The 23,657-nt window shown below is 45.1% G+C and overlaps 2 protein-coding genes across 2 annotated transcripts; one reads left to right on the forward strand and one right to left on the reverse strand.

Annotated features, from left to right (window-relative positions):
* Window positions 1–541: 541 nt before the first annotated feature.
* LOC135366942 (formimidoyltransferase-cyclodeaminase-like) lies at window positions 542–5,696 on the forward strand. Its single transcript, XM_064599951.1, has 13 exons — window positions 542–781; window positions 899–1,082; window positions 1,362–1,490; window positions 1,583–1,671; window positions 1,749–1,928; window positions 2,080–2,199; window positions 2,477–2,626; window positions 2,685–2,873; window positions 2,954–3,115; window positions 3,245–3,288; window positions 3,502–3,640; window positions 4,105–4,200; window positions 4,293–5,696. Exons 1-13 carry the CDS (start codon window positions 725–727, stop codon window positions 4,377–4,379), a joined length of 1,626 nt encoding a protein of 541 aa, XP_064456021.1. The 5' UTR covers window positions 542–724; the 3' UTR covers window positions 4,380–5,696.
* On the reverse strand, window positions 5,400–10,811 carry LOC135366943 (synaptic vesicle membrane protein VAT-1 homolog). Its single transcript, XM_064599952.1, has 7 exons — window positions 10,698–10,811; window positions 9,341–9,630; window positions 9,055–9,265; window positions 7,649–7,819; window positions 7,492–7,581; window positions 7,174–7,418; window positions 5,400–5,609 (listed from the first exon to the last, which is right to left on the reverse strand). Exons 2-7 carry the CDS (start codon window positions 9,605–9,607, stop codon window positions 5,541–5,543), a joined length of 1,053 nt encoding a protein of 350 aa, XP_064456022.1. The 5' UTR covers window positions 9,608–9,630; window positions 10,698–10,811; the 3' UTR covers window positions 5,400–5,540.
* Window positions 10,812–23,657: the final 12,846 nt, after the last annotated feature.

Genomic DNA, 23,657 nt, shown 5'->3' on the forward strand with positions numbered 1-23,657 from the left:
AATGAAACAGGGACCTATCTCGTTCGTTCTTTGTGACACGGTCGTCACCAGCATCAAGCCGCACACTTTTCACGCGCGCTTTTGACGAAATATTGCGCAATCTTACAACATTTTAGGGGGTCTCCTGCAGATTTTGGGGGATGTTAGGGGGGTCTGGATAAATCACTGGTGTGACCGACAATTGTGCTGAAGATTGGGAGGTGGTGGGTTCGAATCCTACCACCGGCTGTGCTGTCGGAGGCTTCCCCTGGGTTTTCCGAATACTTTTCAGGCGGATGTTGGCACACCGAAGTCAGCCTAGGACGCATACTAACCCCCTGTCCCCCACTCCTTCCTGCTGTCCTCTATCCATCTGTCCACATCTGTACGCCGCTCATAGCCACTGTTGCTTCGCGGCGCTAACACGGAATAAAAAATAAAAACATGTGCATTTATCGCTCGCCTAATCGATTACCGACTCGTTCAAACATTCCCGCGCCTCTGTGAAATGTGAAATATGCCTGATACGCACGCCAGAGGGCCAAAGATAACTTTGCGTGATGCCTCTCGGCGGCCTAGGTCGGCCGCTGATGCGGAGGATCTCCGCGACCGGCAGTTCATCTGATTCAGTTGACTGAGTCGGTACACTTTGGTTGTCTGTGCACTATGAACGTGTTTTCACGACGTTTCTGACGGAAAGTTCCCATTGGTATAGTGTGAAGTCGTCCGGTAGACACTGTCCAGGATGCGTGTAAAAATTGTGGAATGTGTGCCAAACTTCTCGGAGGGCCAGAGCCAAGAGGTGAGATACGCGACAAATTAATGGGTTGCCGGCGTTGTGTCAGACTGTTCTTTGGAGTACGAGCTTCGTAAATCTGTTCCTATTTGCATGCTGCTGAACAGTAAAATGTTTGTTCAGGTAATCGACGCAATTTCCAATGCTATCAAGGCCACTCCCGGCGTCTCACTGCTGGGTGTTGACCCAGGCCCTTCAACGAACCGAACTGTGTACACGTTCGTCGGTTCCCCTGATGCAGTTATTCAAGGTGCACTGAGTGCGGCCAGAGTAGCATACAAGCTCATTGACATGAGCAAGCACAAAGGTATCCATAGCACCTGTCACTTTTGGGCTCTTTACAAAAAAAATTTTTTTAAACTTGAAAAATTTTCTCTCAGGAAACAGTGTTTGCATGGGGACATCCTCTATAATTTGTGGTGCACTAGCTTCCCTGTCTGTGCATGCAGGAACCGATTAGATATTGTTATCTACCCACATATTAGTCAGTATTAACTCCGGTGCTATCAGCTTAGAGTAGGAAAATAAATGATGTGCAACTCACAAACATAGTTATGGTTTGTTTCTTCATTTTACCTGCACACAGGAGAACATCCGAGACTAGGCGCCATGGATGTCTGCCCGTTCATCCCAATTCAAGGTGTTGAGATGGAAGAATGTGTATACTGCGCACGAAAGTTTGGAGAAAAATTAGCCTTGGAACTTAATGTACCTGGTACGTCACTACGAGACTAAGATTTTACTGCTGCTTCCCATATGCACAGAGGTGCGCTAAAATACGCGCCCGGTAATGCACGTTCATTTCAGTGTACGTGTACGGATTTGCTGCTCAGCAGGACAACAGAAGGACGGTACCCCAGATTCGCGCCGGAGAATATGAAGGCCTTTCGGAAAAGGTATGCCTTGACTTCTTGCGCACACGCAACCACAAAGTCACGATTCACGGTGCGTCATGTTCTATATTCCGCGACAGATTTTGAAACCAGAATGGAAACCAGACTATGGACCAGCAGAATTTGTACCAAACTGGGGTGCCACAATGTCTGGTGCACGCAAATTCCTAATTGCGTACAATATCAACGTCCTCTCAACCAAAGAGCAGGCCCACCGCATAGCACTCGATATTCGTGAGGAAGGCAGGGCAAAGGACCAGGTAATTAATAAACTTGTTTTGTCATTTCAGTGTATGTAGTCGCAGCAGTCGTTGATGCGCATTAGATGTCAGTTTGTGGCAGACTAATAAAAGCATCCTTTTCGAGGAGGTGATGTATGAAGGTGAACGGTGACAGTGCAATCTCTTTTAGCCAGGATCTCTCAAAAGCGTGCAGGCCATGGGGTGGTGGCTTGATGAGGAGAATATTGCGCAAGTGTCTGTGAATGTGCTGGACCAAGATGTGACTCCTGTACATGTGGTGTACGAGGAGGTACGTACAATATACTGTAAAACAAAATAGGCATGCATTTGACTAGCATATCATGTTTTAAAGTGCAGAGATTTCTCCTAGCAGACTTACAGGTGCCACTACGCGGACGACAATACAAAGGGAGCGGGGTTCACTTGTGGCGTCGTTATGCACGAAGGAAAACCAAAGTTTACAATTAATGACAAATTTTGCACTTTAGTGCCCATTTTATGCTCCAAAAACAGTGTTCTGCTTATGTGACCAGGTGCACCTTGCATGACAATGTGATGCTTTGCAGATATGCAAGCTTTCGAGAGAATTAAAGCTTGCCGTGACAGGATCTCAGATAGTCGGCCTGGTACCCTTGAAAGCTCTTCTGCTGGCTGCGGAATTCTACATGCAGAAAGAGAATTTGTTTGTCCTCGAAGAAGACCAGAAAGTACATCTTGTAGGTATACCTGGCAGCAGTAGGGCACGGAATCTCATAAATCTCGCGAGTCTCGCAGGCTATAAACCGGCTAGGCCTCAACTCGATCGAACCGTTTGACCCAAAGGAGCGCATCATCGAGTACATGCTGCCAGGCGACAGACTGGGTCCTCTAGTGCAGAAGACTCTCTGCGAGTTCATCCATACGGTTGGAGCTCGCACACCAACGCCAGGTGGAGGCTCTGTTGCGGCCGCAGTTGCATCTTTGGTAGTTGCCGTTCTTTTTCCCTGCCCTTGGTGGCAACCACAAGAGGACTGTTGGAGTCATTCGCACGTTTATTTGCCTAGGGAGCTGCCCTGGGCGCCATGGTAGGAAAAATGACCTACGGGAAGCGTCAGTGGGAAAAGTACGATGAGCAGATGCGTAGGCTAATTCCCGTCATGCATCATACTATGAACGACCTCATCCCGATGGTCGACGCGGATACTGGAGCCTTTAACGATTACATGGTTGGTATTTGCTAAATAACAAGGATTGCAGTCCTATGTGTAGTACTACGTGTAGTACTGCGTGTAGTACTATGGCTGCCGTTGACGGCCTTCTGGCTTTATGAAGTGTCTGTGCTTCTCACTTTGCAGGCAGCACACAAGCTCCCAAAAGCAACTCCTGAAGAAGAGGAAGTGTAAGTGCTTCTCTTAGGAGCGTAGCTACACTCTTGAAAATGAACTTCGCCACATAGCATGCTCCTAACAAGAATCATCCCGACATATTCAGTATATTCAGTTCTGTTGTATAACTACTATTCGCTTAGTATTCACTTTGGTTTCAACATTGCTATTCGCACTGCTGTACATGTAGATCACATCGCTTGTTCACATAAATGTGTTCCTTGTAGACGTGAAGCCGCCATGCAGGCAGGGCTCAAGAAGGCAATCAGTGTTCCTCTAGAAGTAGCTCGTTCAGTGAGCAAGCTTTGGGACACAGCCAGAGAACTGGCTTCTATTATCAATATCGGTGCCAGAGCTGACCTCCAGGTACGAAAAAACTTTAAAGGGCACTAAAATGCAAAGCCAACCTACTCTCACGTTAAAGTCCGTGTTTCAGTTAGTACAAGTCAAACAAAATTAGTTCGCACAATGCTACCGTTTCAAAGAAAAACGCCATGAAAACAGAGCCGCCTTTGGCGGCAACGAATGCGATCCCCAGGAGACAACGATTGGCGGCATCCAATGAGACAGCAGGAGAAGTGCGCACATACCTATCGCGCAGCATGGACTAAAAACACAGATTCACGACCCGAAGCAAGAAAGAGTCCGGTACAATTTTGATTATAGCTTCGCAATGGAATGAAAATTTTGAATTATGATAACAAGTAAGAAATTAACAAATCGTGTAACGCAATTTAAAGCGAGCTTTTTTTTTGCATTTTAGTGCCCCTTTAAAGTGGTGACTTTTGCTATTGCGCCATTCTAATTCTTCCCCACCCTCACCGGTCAAGGTTGGTGCGCGCTGTCTCGAGACCGGTGTGTTTGGTGCACATTGGAATGTCACCCTGAACTGCCATGGACTGAAGGATGAAGCGTACAGGAACAAGGTCAGGGATCACTTTGACACAATTTTTGTGCAAATATGCGCACATTACATCAAGTAAATTTACACGCAGTATATTATCTTCCTTACCTCCAGGTCCTAGAAGAAATTGAGCAGTATCGCCAGGATGCAATAAAAGGTTGTGCAGACGTTATAGCAACCTTGGAAAGCAGGGTTTCGTGAATTGCTCAACTATCTTTTCGCCCCCGAATGTAGAGACTTATTATGCTTAGCACATCAGTAGTTCTATTCTCGATGGCAGGGTGGTAGCACTGTAGCACTTTCTAGTAGTTGAAGCGTTACACAGTCAAGTCATTTGTAGCACCTAAGTTTTGTGGCTGGTCGAACTTTATAGGAGGAGAAGGGTAGGAGGTAGTTAAACCTAAAACTGGACTAGAAATATTTTACTACCTTTGGTAGGGAACGTCGTACGTTAAAATGAATTGTAATACTATGCCTGGCTTCACACCGGCTTCAACATGAATACGCTTAGTGTGTCTCGGGAAGCGAGTTCCTACCAAAGCCTCGTATTTATCATACTTTGTGATTAATGCTTGTGCTGTCTGTGTTTGTGTTGCATAGTTGGCACACACAGCTCTCATAGCTTTCAAACAGTGACAGGTGTGAGATGGCAGAACAAAGTTAATTTCAACATGAGGTCAGTAGCCATATGAACTGTGCTTCTGTTTTGCTCAAGTAGTTTCATTACTGTGACTAGCCAACTACTAAGAGTCCACTACAATCCTGTGTGATAACCTGTAAGGTACCTTCCAGAAAAGTATGTGAAATTTGTGATAGCTTATGCACATTCCTCTTAAGTAGCATGGACTCTATTTGCAAGTTTCCAGTTCTCTGACTAACATGTTGACATACTTAAAGCGTAGCTAACTGTATTTGATATACTCTACTCCAAGTTTAGAGCGATGTGACGTTAATAGTGCAAGATCATTGTTGCTGAATGTGGCCAAAACGTTTCTGTGAGCTAATACCGAAGCTAATGTGGTTCTGAAAATGTGTTACCGCATACCATATTTCTTTTCCCTCATTTTGAAGCATTGAGCTTGTGAACAATACCGAATATAATGTGCAATGGAGGGCACATGACTAATTACAGGGTAAGAAGAAAAGGGATTTCATGATGACGTTCCTTCCTCACTTCGCGGTCAAAAAATATTTTGTATGGATATTTTCGTTCACGTAACGTGTGGTGTTGAGAGACCTTTATTTTCGTGTGTGTAAAGAATTTTACAAATGTTGGAACTTGTCTTCCAAATCTTGCATTTACAAACACATATCAAGTTACAGTTTAGTGAAACTTTTTACTGTTGTGTTCTGGAGCGGCTATCATGGAGGCAGCAGAATCTGCTTTCCAATGTTCTTTCTGTTCAGCATGTGTTCTGTGGCAGAGCGTATCTGGAACATACGGGCACACGTGCTACACATCACTCAAAATGCAGCATTAAAGGTGCATGTTTTTCAATAAAATTGTTTCAACCCCGACTCTTCATTCTACATTGCTGTGCCACATGACCCCTTGAAATCTGGTGACACGTGTCTATCTTCAAGTAGCTATGATACCCTGAATGACACTGTGTAGAACTACAAGTAATAATACGTAATAATTTCTGCAAATTTACTTCTAAATGCTCACATATTGTCAAAACTGTTTCATATTACAAAAATTGTGCCTGCCTCTTTCTAAACTAGTTCCACTTTGGTGCAACTTGACTACCGTGTTTTCACGCGTATTAGCCGCAGCTTATGCGAGATTTTTTGTTTTCGCGAACGCTCTGCGGCTTATCTGATGACTATCTTTCCCTGGTATTTTCCCAATACCCTGGATGAAACGAAAGGGCAGACAGTGCGTCATGTTTTTGGGAACAGGACCGCCCTGCCAGTGCACGAACAATACCGAACAGGGACGAGTCCATATTCGCGTGGTCTGACCTTCCGGATACATTCCCCCACGCAGCTTTAACAAAAGGGGTGACAGTGAATCATGTCTTCTGGAACATGTCTTAGTGAGCCGCTCTGTAATATTTCTGATGTTAGCCTTTTTTCTGTCGAATAAATGATACCCGTTTTCATAGCGATAAAGTCTCTATTGATTTCGTATGTGCATCACTGGTTTAGCGCACAAAGCAGTCGCGTCGTATTACCCGCGGCTTATCTGCAAAAAAAAATTCAAAATGTATCTAAAAACGAGTCCTGCGGCTTATCTGCGGTGCGGCCAATACGCGTGAAAATACGGTACATATTGCACACAAAATGTCACTTCTCAAAGTCTTGCGGCCTTTACGAAACTGAAGACAATCGAAGGAAAAAAAATTCTTGCTTTTACAGCCGTTACTTGGCTCCTTACACTTGCATCCTTCATGCATTGTTCTCCTAAGTGTACATCGCATGAATGGGATCTCGCCCCCAAGGCATGTGACTTAATATTGAATGGTGCAGCTTGAATGAGCCAAGTGTGCCACTTAATTACATTATAATATTTTTGAAAAAAAAAAAAAGCTGTGAATACAAAGAGCAATACCAAACCAAAGACCAAAAATAGCAGCAGTACTCATGCAACTGTTTTTTTTTTTTTTAAAGCTGGTGTTCCAGATTGGATTGTTCAATACATCCAGGACATTTGATACAAAATACTGTAAAACTCTTACTGTTCGCAGGCCCTAAATTTTTGTGAATTCTAAGGGCATGCGAAAATGTCTAGCAAGACTTGACACTTCGAAAACTATGCTAGAATTGCTAAGTTTATCTTCACAGTTGTCATGCAGGACGCTAATAAGCATTTGAACTGCTCTAAGGACTAGCATGCGCGATGTCGCTTAATTAATTTTGCTATGGGCAATGTCGGGGCTATCACGAAGTAAGCTAATTAAGTCGCGAATTTCGGCATCCGGAACTCGCGAAAAATTTAGGGTTTTACAGTAACCACAAACTTTCTCATGTAACCACACAAAAGAGACTTTACCTCCTCAAACTTCCACTCTGAGTCTATCCGTGGTTTGATCTTTCCAGCACTGTACATTTGAATTATGCTATTTACTGTAGAATTCGTTTCTTCCGGATTTGCTTCCGCAAAAGTGGCCAGATTGAAGCCACACACGCACTGGTTTGAGTTCACCAGCTCTAGAACGCTGACATTCTTGGTTTGCCACCACGTTCTCAGGATGTGAAACGCGCTGCGTTTTTCTCCCGAAATCATGTTACTGATACCTGCAAAAAAAGCGAGAACGTGTTTACGTGCACGTCCGTGCCATGAAGAGAGCTGAGCGCTAGCGCCACCTACCAACGTGCACTATGTGACCTAGAGGGCGCAAGAGTTGTCGAGAGCGTGCAAAGTCATTGCCTGAGAGACAGTCCAATATGATGTCAACACCTGTAAGATATAGTCTTAGATCCTCATCTGAAGGATCAGTTGAGGAAAAAATGCATTCATCTTCTACCTTTGGGTTCTATATTCAGTACTTCCTGCACAAAGTCCTTAGTACGGTAATCAATGGGATGATTCACTCCGTTCTCTTGCGTCAATCCAAATTTTGACGGGGACGATGTTCCGAAGACAGTTACATCCTCCATTATGTGACAAAGTTGCGTAGCAGCCCATCCAACTCCACCTTACGGAAAAGCAAGCATGCAAAACAGGAGAGAACTGATGTTCTGAGGCTGGAACAACATTGAAGGGACAATCACATACAAGGCCGTGTGTATGAGTGTGCAAAAATGTAGAAGTCAAGGAGAATTCCTTTAAAGTAGCACAGAAGTCATTTTTAACACCCTGTTTTCTCGCTATAAAACTGTTAAGTAAACCAGAAAGATGCACCATGAGAAGTAATTCACACCACAGAGTCATAATTATCGCAGAAATTGAATTTAAAGTACGCCGCAAAAAAGCGACCGTGCGCAACGGCAGTGGAGAGCAGTACCAGCCTGTGATCTGCCTGGGACCTCGTGCTAATGCTACAGGGCATTAGCGCGTGTTGATAGGTCCAGAGAAATGTTGCCTGCTACTCGGCTGTTCGGGGTTCTGAGAAAGCATTGCTTCTGGCTCGGTCATTATTTGGCTGTTCGGTCTATCCCCAATTCTCCGGGGGAACTGGCAAAACTGGTTTACGGCGGCAAAGGGACAGGGCACTGACCCCCACTGACCAGCGAATCAGAACGTGTTGTTCCTGCAACGTCATCGGTGACGTAGCAACATACCTTCTCCTCCTCATTACACCCGGAGTGGCGAGTTAAAGGTGAACGCCATGCTTATGCAAGTTTTTTTTCTGGGAAACAAATTCAGGGTGTCTACTAAGCTGTAGCCTTCAAATTCCCTGACTTTTCCAGGTTTTCACTGACTATTTCAAGCGAACTCCCTGATCAAAATAAAAGGGAACTTGGTGCCTGCTGCTACGTTTTGTTACAAATCCTTCATAAAACAGATCATTTATTGAGAAATTAGTAAAACTGCCCTACTTTTCTGCCTCTGAGCTTGTCGTATTGGAGAACTGCTACTCACTGCAACGTTGCTGGAGGTGGGGCCACTCAACCATTCATCAGCACTCTCGATTCACTGTGCATCGTGACGGCACTTGTCTGGTTTTCCCTGACTTCAGCTGCCTTTTTGGCAAATTCCCTGACAATCCCGACTTTTGCAGTCACATCAAAATTAGCCGATAATTCCCTGTTTTCCAGGTTTTCCCAGGTTGGTAGACACCCTGAAATTGCGCACATCAAAACCTTTTGCGCTATTCGGTAAAATGACGCACATTTTCATCGGACGCTTTAATCTGAAATTTTTTTGGCTGGCCCTCTGTACTCCTTTAATGCTGCGAAAGTCGTCACAAGGAAGATCCCGTTCACATACCTGCAGCTGACTGAACGAGAACTTTCTGCCCTCGCTTAAGTCCTCCAATTCCGTAAAGCGTCAGGTAAGCAGTTGCATAGTTAACTGGAATGGCTGCTCCCTCCTGGTAGCTCATATCATCTGGCATGATGCAGCAATTTACTTCAGGAACCTTGGCAAAAGTTGACCACATCCCGTACGTGAAGGACCAACACACGACGCGGTCCCCGACCTGCAGGAGCAATTTGGTTCTGACCATATGCCGACCTCACAGGCGTGCGTAAATCATGTCGTACGTTGCATGTACCTTGATGCTGCGGACATCGCTTCCAACGTTGATGACATCGCCCGACCCTTCGATGCCCATCACAAAGGGTGGAGCGACACCTTTGAAGGTGTAAATTCCCTGTCGCGTGTAGATATCCGAGAAGTTCATTCCACAAGCTCGCATCTGGACGAGGACGTCTCCCTCCCCCAGTTCGGGCACATCACAGTCTTTTACGCACATCTTTTCGTAACCACCGAAGCCAGACAAAATTATGCCCTGTCCTGTTGTAGCCGTGCAGGGTTCCATGTTTGATCTCTCTCACGCTCTATCTAGAAAGAAAGAAAAAAAAAAGCCATTTGCACTGTGAAACGACCAGACCTGTAAAAGTTATTTTCAGAAGTAATTGAATTATAAGTGCTGTGAAATGTTATTAAGCTACAATGAAGTTACATTAATTTCAACGTGTAATTTTGACGTGTAACTTTATTCTTCCTTGAGGAACTTTTTGTGATGTGCTTCCAAACTTTTTAGATTATATTTAAAGAGGTACTAAAGTGCGAAATCATCTCTTCACGAAATGAACGATGCTGCCACCTTGACAGTAATGCGAAAGGAACGGGATTCATGCGTTGTACCGTTCGTAATTAGAACATGAAGAAAAGTGCCAATTCGGGGTTTCTGCTTTCCAAAACAGCGAAAAATGTCAACGGCACATCTCCTTCAGCGCACCCGATTGTCAAAGGAGATGTATTGCGGGAACCTCCCTCTCCCGCATGTCTTTGTCCAATCAATGCCGTACATACGGGTGGGTGGTGGGGGCTTGCAAAGTGATTCCAAAGGTAATAAATACATTAAGTTACAGTTACAATTAGATCATATTGAAAGTAATCTTGGAAGTAATTTATCTCTGCAAGTGTAATTATAATAATGGTAGTTGGGTATACTTGTATTAATTACTGTATAGGTCTGAACACACCCTTATTCACAAAGTCATTTAATAAGCTGGAATACATTGCACTGCTTTAATACCTTTATTCGAATATCTGATATACAAAATTGTGACTGAGTACCTACTGCTGCTTACTACCTACAGTGACATTAATCTATATCTTCCCTCTCTTTGAACTGTTTGCGAAGCTCCCGTAAACGTTCATTTTTCTTACGAATTTTTAGAGCACGCTTTCTGTTTAACTCTTCCTTCTGTGCTTTAATACTTTGGTCTCCATTGGCCAGTTCATCTAACTTTTCAATCAGCATCTGCCTTGCCATCTTCCTATTCTCCTGCAGCAATCGGCTCTCGTGACAACGAACCACAATTCCTGATGTGGGAAACAAAGTATCAAACCTTACAGTTACTGGGTGTCGAAAAACAAAAGAAATCTGTTCGAGCACTAACCTGTTGGCACGTGCTTCAGCATGACACAGTTGTAGAGCTTGTTAACTGCTTGGCCTCCCGGACCGTTCCCATGGACAAACTGTTCGACGATGTCGGATTCCTTTAACTCTGGCACTTTGGAGCTGTCAATCACTTGTCGATGTTGCAACAGTGTTGAGTGGATGTATCTTATTCTTGTTGCGCCGTGCAAAGTTTGCTGTACATGATTCTGGAGGCTGTATGTGTTTACAGCAGCTCTAAAAATTCTGAGCAGCATCAACTATATCAGACGACCTTTCTCAAGGAATGCGTTGCCTTTCTGAAATTGCACAATGCACGTGATGTAAATTCATCTGTAAGGCACTCGAATTTGAGTGAGACAGGAGATATGCACACACACCCTGACGAATATTATTTAGTAATAATATTTAAAAAATCTGTATCACGTGATATCGTTGAGGACTATTCAATCAATCGATAAGCCGTTCAACTATATATGCACTATTGCATAACGAGAATTCTTAAAATGTTATTGACCTGAAAATAAAAGTGAATATCCTTCTTAGACGTAAGTGCCTTGTTCTTTTCAAACTCCTGCCTTATTCTTCTGCGGAAGAAAGACTTGTCCGTGAATTCCAAAGTCTGGCCGTAGCGCAGGAGACGACGATACAGGCAGAGGACTGCACTCCTGCTTGGCACAGTTGACATCACCTGTGAAATTTAAAAGCGAATTTATTGTTCCGTTAAATGAGCATGACCATTTGAAACTAGGTGCACCTATGAGTCTTTTCTCGTGGATGCTTTGCTCGCATCATTATTGTTGTCAAAAAATAAAAATAAAAATAAAAATCGCGCGTCCGAACGCAACCACACGTTGATTTAGTGCCAATCGTACGGTAGGAGAGGCACATTCGTTGGCCAGCATCCTGCACTATGCTTTTGCTCCTCTGAAGATGGTCCAAGGAACAATGCCCAGATCGCGATTGAGCATTGAGGGCACATAAGAGTTTCCTGCTAACCTTTGAGTGACAGGACAAAAAGAAAAGAAAGGTAACATAAACACGAAATAATTAGTGTTTACCAGCGATGCCTTCACACAAAATGCTCAAGGATTGGATTGGCGTATTCAGGGGCTGGCTTCATGTTTTATTTCATGGCCAACAAGATCCAACGTCTAGGGAAGCTAGGGAACGTCACTTTTGACGTGCGATGATGTGATGTAGATAAGACTAGGCACCAAGATGAAAAGGAACTCCAAGTCGGAGGAAACACACGGACAACCAGAACAAATTTTCGAAAATGCCCGAGGCCACGGAAAGTGACCGGAAGCGTATTCTCGCACAGTTGAAAATGGAAATGACGTCACCTGTGACGAGTTGCGCGGTTGTTAATCAAGCATGTGTCGTCGTGCATGCGTTAGCGCACAAGCTTTTAGCACTATTCTACGTTATTTTCGGTGCCCACATAAGTATACATCGCGTATTTTCACTTATCCCTCTCGTGGGCTGATTATTGATGATTATTGCCTTTACGCCTGGACGTACTGCAGTCAAGGCCAAGGGAACTTGCACGAGGAACTTTTGCAACGGAAATTGGAACTTCAGTATGAAAAGGATGTGCAACAGCTTATAATTTCATCAGGCAAGCTTTATGCGAGATCTTGCAGCGAAATAGTGTGATAAAATGAGAATGAATTAAAGTGTAAACAACAGTCTTTTATGCTATAATCCATACTCTCACTGGGAATGCAACTAATCATCAGGGAAACAAGGGACAGAGTGCGGGCTACCTGCTGTAGATCCATGAAGATCGAGAGACACGGACACAAAAGACGACACACCTAAGTTGCGTGACAGTCGCGTGTGTAGTCTTCAGTGTCTGTCGGTCTTCATCAATCATCAGAGACCAACTGAGGCAAGAGGGGGCAAAAGCAGAGTGTGCTGGTGTCTTTGCATTCGCGGCATTAGCAACCAGTGTATTCAGCAAGGACTGCTATTAGGCAAGAACGTCGCTGGAAACAAGGGCAACCTTTGACAATATTGTGCTCTTACTGCTAGTGCCGCACCTACTTTCGATTTTGAGAGTGATTGATTGGATTCAAATTCAGGGCAGTGCATTTATCGCGACACTCCAACTACTTACAGGTATTTGGGCTTGCTACTAACTTGTGGCCTGAGCACATCATTAAAAATATAATCTCATGCTTCGTTACCTCAACTTTTTTTGTTTGTTTGTTTGTTTGTTTAACTTAGGTCATAAGCAGAAAACGCGAAGGAACAGTGTTTGATTATACCACATTTATGCATGACATAATAAAGATTTGATTTTACAAACGGCTCGGCGGATCCTACAGAGTCATTTGTAAACTCAGTGACACACTCAGTCCATCTAGCAGGTCACACTCCACCCGGAAATGTTAGTGTAGTAAAGAGGAACAACATTTGCGTACGTACGCACATGCACAAACTACAGTCACACAGAATCATTCACATCTGTGCGTGGACATCAAAACCAAAAAAAGATACCAAATTGTGATCAGCGCAGTTATTGCAATGTGCAGGTAATTTTGATACTTGGCTCCGATGAACACGCACAAAGACAAACATTACTCTGCATGCAAGAGGGCCGAGGGCAACCTGCATGATGGGCCGAGTACCAGTCGATGGATTGGTTATGTAAAATGAGAAGAAAATTAATTTTTTAGACGTTTCTCACTTCTTGGGCAACGTCCCAACAGCATCAACGAGGAGTAATGTCGCCAAACAACAATCCCATGCACGCCAATAAGGTAGCCACCCGCAGTCCAAACCCTCCACAGTCCATCTTCGAGGGAACCATGCTCTTGAACGTGCTTTGGATCTGTGCCAAAAGTCTTTTTTTTAAAGGAAGGTATTTTAATATTCTGACCTACGCACTCTGTTTCATTCTATAAGTTTTACTCAATTTGTTCCAACACATTTTCACTGAATATGTTGTAGCGTGAGTCATTTTGATTCGTGCCAGTCTAGTACCAGCACGTCTCACCATAGTCTCATTGTCATCACAGCCAGTATTATTCCCAGTCGTGATCAGTTAATGGTACGTCACAGCACACCTCCACTTGCTCCGAACAAATTCCTTTGGGAATTACTTTCTTGCAGGTGAGGATAAGGCTAGCAGGTTACTGCAGAATTAGGAAATAATGACAGCCATATCACCACTACTCACCACTACTATAACAGCTCAGAACAGCAGTTGTCTGGCTTTACATGTCCAGATCCTATATCCCATTCAACGATATCCTCCTGAAAAATAAAAGCCCCAAGACAGACAGAAGACAGACAGTGCAGGAGGTGGCTTCGTAGCATGCGGTTAACTCAAAGTTTGAATTAGCCTTTGCATTATTATATCCGATCCAGCCCCTGCCATACAATTACAGTTTAGTTTAGCTGCAGAAATTCAGCATTTGTGGAGTTTATTATTTAATTCCTATTTTGCTGGCAGTAAAGTGGGTAGTTAATATCTCTCTGCTAACTTATTGGTCTAGTAATCTGTCACCAGATGTGTTCTAATCTGCTTGCAAAAACTGGAGCAGTCTGGAATAGCTGAAGACCTAAGTATCAGCTATATTCCCAGTCCCTGCACTGTAAGATCCATTTGAAAGAGAAAAGCAAAAGCAAGGGCAGACAACAATCAAAAGCAAACATATGCACTAGCACACTACATTGCATCCACATGACTTAGTGCTAAAATGAAAAACAGCTGTCAGCACACATTCATCTATAATTCAGTATAGGAGAAGACAGCAGCTGTATCCCTGAAAAATATACAAGCAGAACGATTAATATACCACATCAACAAACACTAAAAAGTGCTGAAAAGGAAACAAGATTAACGCTGAAAGGAAAGTGTCATTATTAATGCTGAAAAGGAAGCTTCGAGGTTAGTGTAATGCAAAACTGAATTATTTACGTGTATTGACCTCTCCGGGTTCAATACAGGTAAAGACGAATATACTGTCGTTAATGCTGAAAAGGAAGCTTCGTGGTTAGTGTAATGCCCAACTGCACTATTTACGTGTGTTAACCTCTCCGGGTTCAATACAGGTAAAGACGAATATACTGTCGTTAATGCTGAAAAGGAAGCTTCGAGGTTAGTATAATGCCCAACTGAACTATTTACGTGTATTGACCTCTCCGGGTTCAATACAGGTAAAGACGAATAAAGCGACACGGACACAATGGAGGAGACAGACTCACATTTTTGTTTATTCCGTACCATAGAAACACAATTTTTTTATTTCCACAACCAACACTCCAAATATAGACCTGCGCCCTGGAAGAGAACGTGCACGAGCTAAGCCTAACACGTGCGCAGTCTAGGTTGTTATCCCTCTCCGCTAACACACAATGGAGAGGTATAACATGGGAGTGGATCGTATATAGACGCATTTGGCAACAAAGGCCCGCAATGACGGACGGCTAGCATCGTTGCTAACCGACCGCCAGCCGGCCGCGAGTGCCTGCGATGGCTCCGCAACCAGTGTCCCTCACCGAACTACTTATAGGGGTGCTTTGCGTCGAAAACTTGCGCCGGCCTGGTCATACCGGTCACAATCCCGTGATCGCTCCTTCACTCTTTGCAATCCTTTGCTGTTCGTTCAGCCTACATGCATCGATAAATGTGATAAAGGAAGAGTGCGGAATAACGCGCTGGTTGCGGAGACCACGCGGACACACGTCCCGACCAGTCCGAGCTATAGACCCCATGCGGCGCGATCCATCGGCGGAAGGGTAGCTACGACTTCCATCCATCGGCGGTGTCCATCCAGCGACGTTTTTGGCGAGACTTACTTTTGTGTTCCTCGTCAGTTGACCAAGACGTGCAGTGGTTTATCCAGAATCGCAAGGACAGGGAGGGGGGTATCACAATTAGATTTTAATTTTTAATTAATTAATGACTATGTATCATTGCAGGCGTGTGTCTAAAGCAGTAGGGGGTACTGAAAGGACAAACATTTTGGGGAGGGCTGTACATAGGCAGTCTGGATAAATCACTGCCACAGGACGGTCTGGCATTTTCCCTACCACACTATTGTCCTGGTGTTCAGAAAATTATAAAAATCTAGCAATTAGCCCTAGTGTATGTGGAGCGCGTTTCTCTCGCAGAGAAAGGGACGAAGCTTTACTCCCTTCACCGCGCTCCTTTACTCCCTAGGTACTCCTAAACAGAGCGCCCCGGACCAGCCACCGCCGCGGCTACTGTTACACAATCACGAAAGCTAACCGGCGCACCACCCGTCCGCTACGCTGCTACCTAACGGCCAGAGACGTCTACCCTAAACGGCTAACCCTAACGCCCGCTCCCAGCGGTCCCGCGCCTCGCTACCCTTCCCAGCGGACGGGCCCGGTATATGGGCGGTGGCAGATCCTCCATACCCGAACGGTAGCATCCTACGCGTCCCAGGCTACCATACTTACCAGTGGACGAACGCGAAGGCGTTCTGCTTGGGAGTACCACGCGTTTGACGCTATCTTAAAAGCTGGACTAGGGTCCGCAACATCATTATACAAACACTATATGAGAACACTGGCATCATTCCCAATTCAAAACATGGAATCCCCGCTATCCGCGAGCCGTGACCATTTGTGTCTTCTGTCTTCGTCACTTCTGGACAAGTTAATGCTAGAGAGATAGCCCTAAGCTGACCCCTAACCTTACTTCTCCCAGCGTTGGCAGCTAATATACCTCCCTGTTTTCCCAGTGCGCAGGTGTAGCAAATTCGCGAACGTATAGCTGAGCCAGACACGCTGAACAGAGAGACGAGAACATGAGGCTTGCAGCACGCTTTGAGGAAACGTGTAAACTAAAATTTCAATATAGGAGGATTTCACAAGAAAGAATATAGGAATAGAAATAGGTCAAGGATTTAATAGAATTGTGACAAAGTGAAATTTGAACGGTTGGTAAGGGAACTTCAAACATTTTGGATTTTTTTAAAATCAGCCTATAAAATTTAATGGAAAAGGCACAGGACATCCGTGGGTACGTTAATTTGGTCTTATACATAATCATTCTTTACGCATTTCATTAGTCAACTCGTATTTTCCAGCCATCTAAGCAAGCTCCACGTGACAGCATGTGCAAGACTCATGGTTACAACACTGTGCCCAAAGGTGTTCCTATTATAGTCACATAACATACACAGCAAAATACCAAACTCTTTTCTACTAAACCTCACTAGCCTGCCTGATAATTCTCTCAGTGGCGATTTTCAGCGTTCAGCAACAGTACAGGGACGCGCAAATACGGACCATTCGATGAAAATGCATACTATCATATGCGGACATGTCCGAAAGACCAGGTCGACTTTGCAACACCAACGAAAACGAACAAGCAGGAACTGACAACGAGCCACTTGCGGAAAGCGGCCGCAAAGCAGACGACAATGCAGACGAAACGGGACAAGAGGTAGCCAGCCGAAGACGCTAATGGAGGTCAAGAATAGAAGCTAAACAACTCTCACGAAAGGACATCAGATTAGACAGGAGGATCCTCAAAGAGAGGAGCTACACTATCCAAAACGTTCGCTAATATAAGCTCACCATTACAATGGATCACTACGACAACACAAGGAACAGCCAAGAAATCCAAGTCATTCACGAAAAGGACAATGAGCGCTAAGACAACACCTCAACGAAGCCACAGTTCCCGGTACTGATTCCGAACGCTATATTTCCGCCACCAAGGGATTATCCTAACCGACAGTATGCACACAAACACTTTTCAAATACTGCTATACCTGCCAATATTGACTACCAAGTAAGCGCGATTTTCTAGCTGCTGTGGCACTAGCAATTATGGTCTAACAGATATGTCTTCTTCAGCTCTGCTGACTGCCACTCCATCACTTGTTCCTGGGCTGGATTGCTGGAAGTATGGGCTGGAGGCTTCGTAGATCGCGCTGCTGACAGCTAAGTACTGCGCGCAGCAGTGCACTATATAAAATTAACACCTATATAGAAGCGCGACGTTCTAACTGCTGCGGCACTAGCAATTATGCCCTATCAAGACCTATGTCTTCTTCAGCTGGTCCTTGCTGGGCTGCTGGAAGCTTCGTAGACCGCGTTCCTGAGTGCTAACTACTGCGCACAGCAGTGCACTAAGTTAAAAATAGCTACCGCGCGCGGCTAGTGACAGATCCTTCGGCTTGTTTCTCCAGCTCTGCAACCTCCAGCTCCACCGGCTAAGTCTGCGACACGAGTTGCTATAGCTCATCTCGACAGGCCTAGTTTAACTACTACAGTGATTTATCCAGACATCCCTCCCCCCCCCCCCCAAAAAAAAAGTTCAGTGACACCCCCCAACTTTTTCACCTGCGTACTCCTTCAGGGGTGCCCTTGCAATTTCAGCTTTAGACACATGTCGGTAATGATCTGTTAAGTTGTAATGACGTAACAATAATAATGACACCCCCCAATTTTTTCCACCCCGCCCCCCCTATAATATACAAACTGCTGTGCATTTCAGGAAAAATTGGGACAACAGGTTGTCGACGTTCTTAGACAGGATAGCATTGATTGTAGACTAAGGGTGACAGGCTGAACAATTACCAATAGGGAAATTTTTAAAAAAATACAATTTGGGCACTCTTGTAAACCTAGTTAATGATGTCAAAAGTCAACATAATGTACAACGTGTAACTACATGTACTGATGTGGCTCACAATTTGAATTTAATTTACATCACGCAACAGGCGTCTGCCTTACATACCCTGAATTGCACAACACAAACTTTTCTTTTCTTTTTGAGAGCACTGAAGCTAAGAGCTAAAAGACACCTCGGGCACAGTGAGCGAAGGTATCGTGCTCCGAGCACTCGCTCGAGGCAAAATTCTTCACTACAAAAATTCTTAACACAGTACGGAACCAATCCTGACCAGCAGATACCACAGAACCCACTATTTATTAATGACCTCAATAAGAGCACTAGTGCATTACGTCTAGACAGGACATTCCAAGCTGCCTCCCACAATCCGAAGCTAGCGTCCAGCCCTCCGTGTGCATTCACAAGCCTAATGGTCACGGCGTCCCCTTTCCCCGCTAGCACTTTCTATCTTTATTATAGCAGAATATACATAACTGAAAGCTGACATGCACTTCTACCAGGTGCGAGGCAGTCAGAATGGCCTGTCGGGTTCTGCGTCACCACTGAATGCTACTTCTAATAAAATGTACAAGACACTTACCAATCTTCTATGCGTCGCTCGAGGCGCCACAAAACATACACACATCTTCTCCCTATCCTATGACTTGACGTGCATTAAGCTATCGATGTCTTCTGCTTCGAACGACGAGTTCGCGCCTGGAAAGACAGGGAGAATGGGGTTAGTTAAACTATCAATATATTTTAGTAATCAAACGAGTCAACATGAGCAAAAATAAAACGAACAAAATGGATGCCTAACCAAAAACCAGAGCGCAGAAATCCTACTCTGTTGCACGCGCAGAACCCTCTCTTGGTCTCAGGACGCTTTGCCCTCTCCACCCCCGCCCCGGGTCCCAGCCAATAAAAAAAGCCAGGGTCCCGCCAAAAAAGCGCATAGCAACAGAGGACATTTTCTTGGAATCCCTTGGAAGCAGCGAAAAAAAAGCAATATGTATCGAAGTGAAAATTACAACGCAGCAAACAGACCACTACCAGGGCAACAGCCTTCTGCAGAAGAGCTCAGAGGAAGCTCGTCTGCCGACAACAGTAGAGCCATCTTCCCAAAATCCAGCACTCAAACGCAACAATTTTAAAATGCGTATACGAAATACTTTTCTGGAGCACTCTACAAACCATCTCAAAATGATATTTTAATCAAAAAACTAGCAGTCTCTCTCTTTCGGTTCACGAGGTACAGCTATGGCGGCGATGTCCTCGTCGGGCCTGGTTCGGACTCTTCAAAAAGTTCGAAAATCAACGAACAAACCTTAAAAACCTACGCTAAAGTTGCGTACGCAATCGTCGCAACCACGATATCAGAATATCACCAAAAGATATGCGTACCTGGAGCGCAACACCGCAGTTCCCTCATGCTCCTGACGGCATCCCTCCAGCACCGGCTCAAAGCAGAAGTGCGATTCGCGCCAAGGGGTCTCCTTATATACCATCGACCCGTGCGCCCCTATCGGACATGACATCAAATTCACATAAACCGTTATAAGTTAATAATATTATTGCTATCGCACTTTTTCTCTGTCGAAGGGATGTGTGGTAACACGGCAACGAGGATCTTTCAGAGTTTATTGAGTTGAAAAGTAGAAAAACGGGGTGGTGCAAAATTCTTGGAAGAGCGTCATTGGACATCCCAGCTTTCATTTCTTTGGAGACACATTGAAAAACCAAAAATTCATGATCTGAAGACATAAATGAGGTATCAAGAGCTACTTCGCTCAGTGCCTGGAAGACCAATGAAGTTCCAGTCACAAATATTTTTGCAAATAAGACGAGATATGAATCACACGGACGATAATTTATCGGGCGCTTTGACACGCCTAAGCAAGCAGACGACAGCACCCGACGAAGCTAAATTATTCCTATCCGATTAATTTGACGATACTCATACCAGGAGAGGCGTCCAGGAGGACCCTGAATGATGCAGACAGTTAGTCAGTGGAATATTTCATCATTATCCTCGCTTTTTAAGTTTTTCTTCTTCCTTTTTTTTTAAAGTAATTGTTCTCATGCTCCCGTACCTCATCATGGAGGGGAGTCATCCTACACCAACACCCTCTGAATATATGAAAGCTGACAGATAACTGAAAGTACGTATCATATGTTCCTTGGAATTGTAATGTTTCCTACTGTGCTTTAGATTTTTCAGAATAGCCCGATGCACGTAGGAATTTATTTCAAAGAGCGCGTGGGTATAATGAATACCTCGTTTAAGACTGAGTTAATTATGGGCCGTGGCTAATTGAAACTATTTCACCGTGTCCGTAGCCTTTCGTTAGCTAAGTGGTAGAAACAACGAGCCATTTCGATCCTCAAGTTGGCAATCTCTTTAGGGGAGTTTAAGGGAATGTTTTATTTAACTGAATTATTCAACTGTACATTTCATTGTGAGCTGCGGGCCTATGGCGGAGAATGCCTATTAGCCGATAAAATCCAAGAGCAAGCCTCAGTTCAAGCCACCCCAATGCTTTGCCCAGTACTTGCAACGAGAGTTGAAAACTGAAGCACTACGTCACTTATGCTTCGCGGCATTCAAGAATGCATTTAATATGTAGGCTCTAGTGTCGGATCTACGGGGGGAGGTCCAGCATGCCTTGACACCCCTTAACTTCCGTCGTCACCAAGTGCTGCAATTAATCTTAGGTGGAGTTATCCAACAGGTTGTCCAAGATCGAACCCCCCACTCCCATGATGCCCCACACGGGTATCGGCTTTCCCCTGGTCTAAATTAACTGCAGTTTTCCTTCCGTCCAATCCAACACCTAACCTATCAGCGAGAAGACATACCTGTCACCTACCTTTACGTAAGATCACCCATATCCATAAGCACACATATAATCGTAGGCAAATGACACTACACGCATGGCAGCCCAACCAACCCCATGCGTGAACATCGTAGATATTCGAAGGAACTGCCAGGACTTTCTTCAGGCACGTGGTCACACACATATAAGCTACACCTTCAACATTGAATGACGATCAACACAGGTTAATCCAAGATCAACACGAACGAATCCCCATCTCTAACGTGCGGAATCCATGAGGCTGCTCGCAACGGACACTGGAGACGAGCCTTTCAAAAGAACGGGTAACGACAAATCGTTCAAAATCGCACCTTTTCTTTGTTTTTGCTCGTAACTGTCACTCTGTGCCTTTTCCCTTTCCGAGTTACGAACACGTGATGACTCCACGAGGCGCGCCTAGGGAAAATTGTCTTCAGGTGGTAGGGACATGGACATCTCGAAGGTGGGTCACGCGAAAGACGGGAACGCGAGTGAATCTGAACGATGGAATCGAAAGGGATATCTCTAGTAGCGAAGCAGAATGTCATAATGGATTGTCGTCGTGTTTAGGCGATGGTTTGGACGTTACACAGGTTGTCTGTCTCCTGAACGGAGCGCTAGCTGCGTTTGAAAGGTACGTACGTCCGTGCAGCGTTTCGTGCACTGTGAAGCAGACGACACTTGCCCTGCAGGCGACGTAGGTGGGGTAACTGTCACGGATTGCTTGTTGGCGATGTTTTAAAATCGATCTGGTGCGTATACTGTCATTAGCTTTTGTAAAGATATCCATGTCACTGCTCTTTGAGATTAGTAATGAGGCAAAGACTGCTCGGAACGCCTGCGACAACCGATCTATTGGTTACACCTTTCTACTCGAGTGAGGCATAGCGCACTTTGCAGGAGTGTAGCACTCGTCTTGCACTTCGTTTGCACTACGCGAGCTCGTGCACGCGATAACGAATCGATGACACCTTTCTTTTTTTTTCTTTTTTTTTTGTAGTGGACAGCGGTCTGAGGGAGGGAGGGTTCAGATGTCCTGACCTCCCCCCACCCCTCAATTTCTCTCGTCAACAAATGCTTCAATTGACCGGAGGCACTGTATGTAGCACGTGTCCAAGGGCAGAATTCTCCCCCCCCCCTCCAAAAAAGAAGGAGGAGGAGGTGGCGGTGGTGCTAATGAAAGAGCTCGCCGTTGTCGGCCTCACAGGGGTGGCCAGCGTCACGATCTCTGGGGGAATGTGCGTCCTGGGCCGACTTCTAAGGAAACTGTGCCGACATATGTCTGAGAGACAGACCCTGAAGACCCTTTCGTATCGCACCAGAGCTCCGATTATCCAAGACCCCCGGACCATAGAGCTGGTCGTCGAATGGTTGCCGAATCATTATTATTGGTATACGAATCGCAGACGGTCCTGATGTGTGCCTCTTGTTATGTCCATGCTGTACCTCACTGGAAGATTTATTCGCTACTGACTCAGCAGTGCACATCTTTCTACAAAATATTGAGTGGTTTGGTAATGACTGCTGGATTTCAGTGAGAGAAAGAGAGAGCATTTCGGTACCAGCGAGTGCAGGAGCGGATACAGACCCTCGTTTTTTTGTTTTTTTTTTTTTGGTGGGGGGTTTGTCGAAGTCCGGAGTGGGGGAGGGGAGAGAGGGAAATCAAATGTTTGAACTGATGTCCCCCCACTGGATCTGCCACTGCGCGACGAGATGGTATCCAGTGGACACAATGTGCTGACACAATGTGGTGCACACAGCATATGTGTCCTTGATGCAACGAAGCCCACACCAGCCCAACAATCTCTGGTGGTTGGTGGGGAGGGTGTCCTTCTGTTGATCCCCCTGCTTCCCTCGAAATGTATCCCCAAAATGTCCCTGGGTAGTGAGTCCTCTGCGGGTCTGGTGGGATGCTCCAGGAAGGGTGTGCGTTTTCCAGTGCTCGTGCCCTGACCCTTCTAAAGACCTTATAACACCACCACCTGACATATCTACTACAATACCTGTCAAAACGCAAAAATATCGGCCAAACGACCATTATCCCCAAAGGAATTGATATATTACTGCTATTTCACAATATATTAAAGCAGTGATCTTTGGTGATCTTATACTGCATTTGACCCTCCTCCCTACAAAATTCCCCTATTCCCCTGAATAAGGGAAGCAACCTGCTACATCCCCACCATGTCGCACCGCCTGAAGAAAGCTGCGCACTGACGAGAATTCCAGTGGTTTTCAGCGAAGATGAACACCGAGGAAAAAAACGCAGCAGCACCGTTTCAGCATCTGTTGAATGCGTGCTGTCGTTGCTGTGTACGAAATTCCAACCTCCTGCTCGTCGATGGACATGGTCGATGGACATTGGTCAGACGGGACTAAAGGTACTGTTCGCGTCCGCTTTTTGTTACACTCCAGTTCGAAACCCGTGTACTTGGGAAGCCAGCATGAGCGCTGCCAGGAGTTTTGCCGGGGGGGGGGGGGGATCGTTCAAACAATAGAC

This window comes from Ornithodoros turicata, chromosome 8 (assembly GCF_037126465.1).
Source record: "Ornithodoros turicata isolate Travis chromosome 8, ASM3712646v1, whole genome shotgun sequence".
NCBI classification, from domain to species: domain Eukaryota; kingdom Metazoa; phylum Arthropoda; class Arachnida; order Ixodida; family Argasidae; genus Ornithodoros; species Ornithodoros turicata.

What these genes read in the sequence shown, in the direction of transcription:
- LOC135366942 (XM_064599951.1), top strand. Translation starts at nt 725, where the DNA reads ATGCGTGTAAAAATTGTGGAATGTGTGCCAAACTTCTCGGAGGGCCAG. An exon ending in GAGCCTTTAACGATTACATG is followed by an intron (nt 3,116 to 3,244) that starts GTTGGTATTTGC and finishes CTCACTTTGCAG; the next exon opens with GCAGCACACAAGCTCCCAAA. An exon ending in ACTCCTGAAGAAGAGGAAGT is followed by an intron (nt 3,289 to 3,501) that starts GTAAGTGCTTCT and finishes TGTTCCTTGTAG; the next exon opens with ACGTGAAGCCGCCATGCAGG.
- LOC135366943 (XM_064599952.1), bottom strand. Translation starts at nt 9,607, where the DNA reads ATGGAACCCTGCACGGCTACAACAGGACAGGGCATAATTTTGTCTGGC. An exon ending in TCTCGTTCAGTCAGCTGCAG is followed by an intron (nt 7,820 to 9,054) that starts GTATGTGAACGG and finishes CTTTTCCGTAAG; the next exon opens with GTGGAGTTGGATGGGCTGCT. An exon ending in CAGAGTGGAAGTTTGAGGAG is followed by an intron (nt 5,610 to 7,173) that starts GTAAAGTCTCTT and finishes CGTATGTTCCAG; the next exon opens with ATACGCTCTGCCACAGAACA.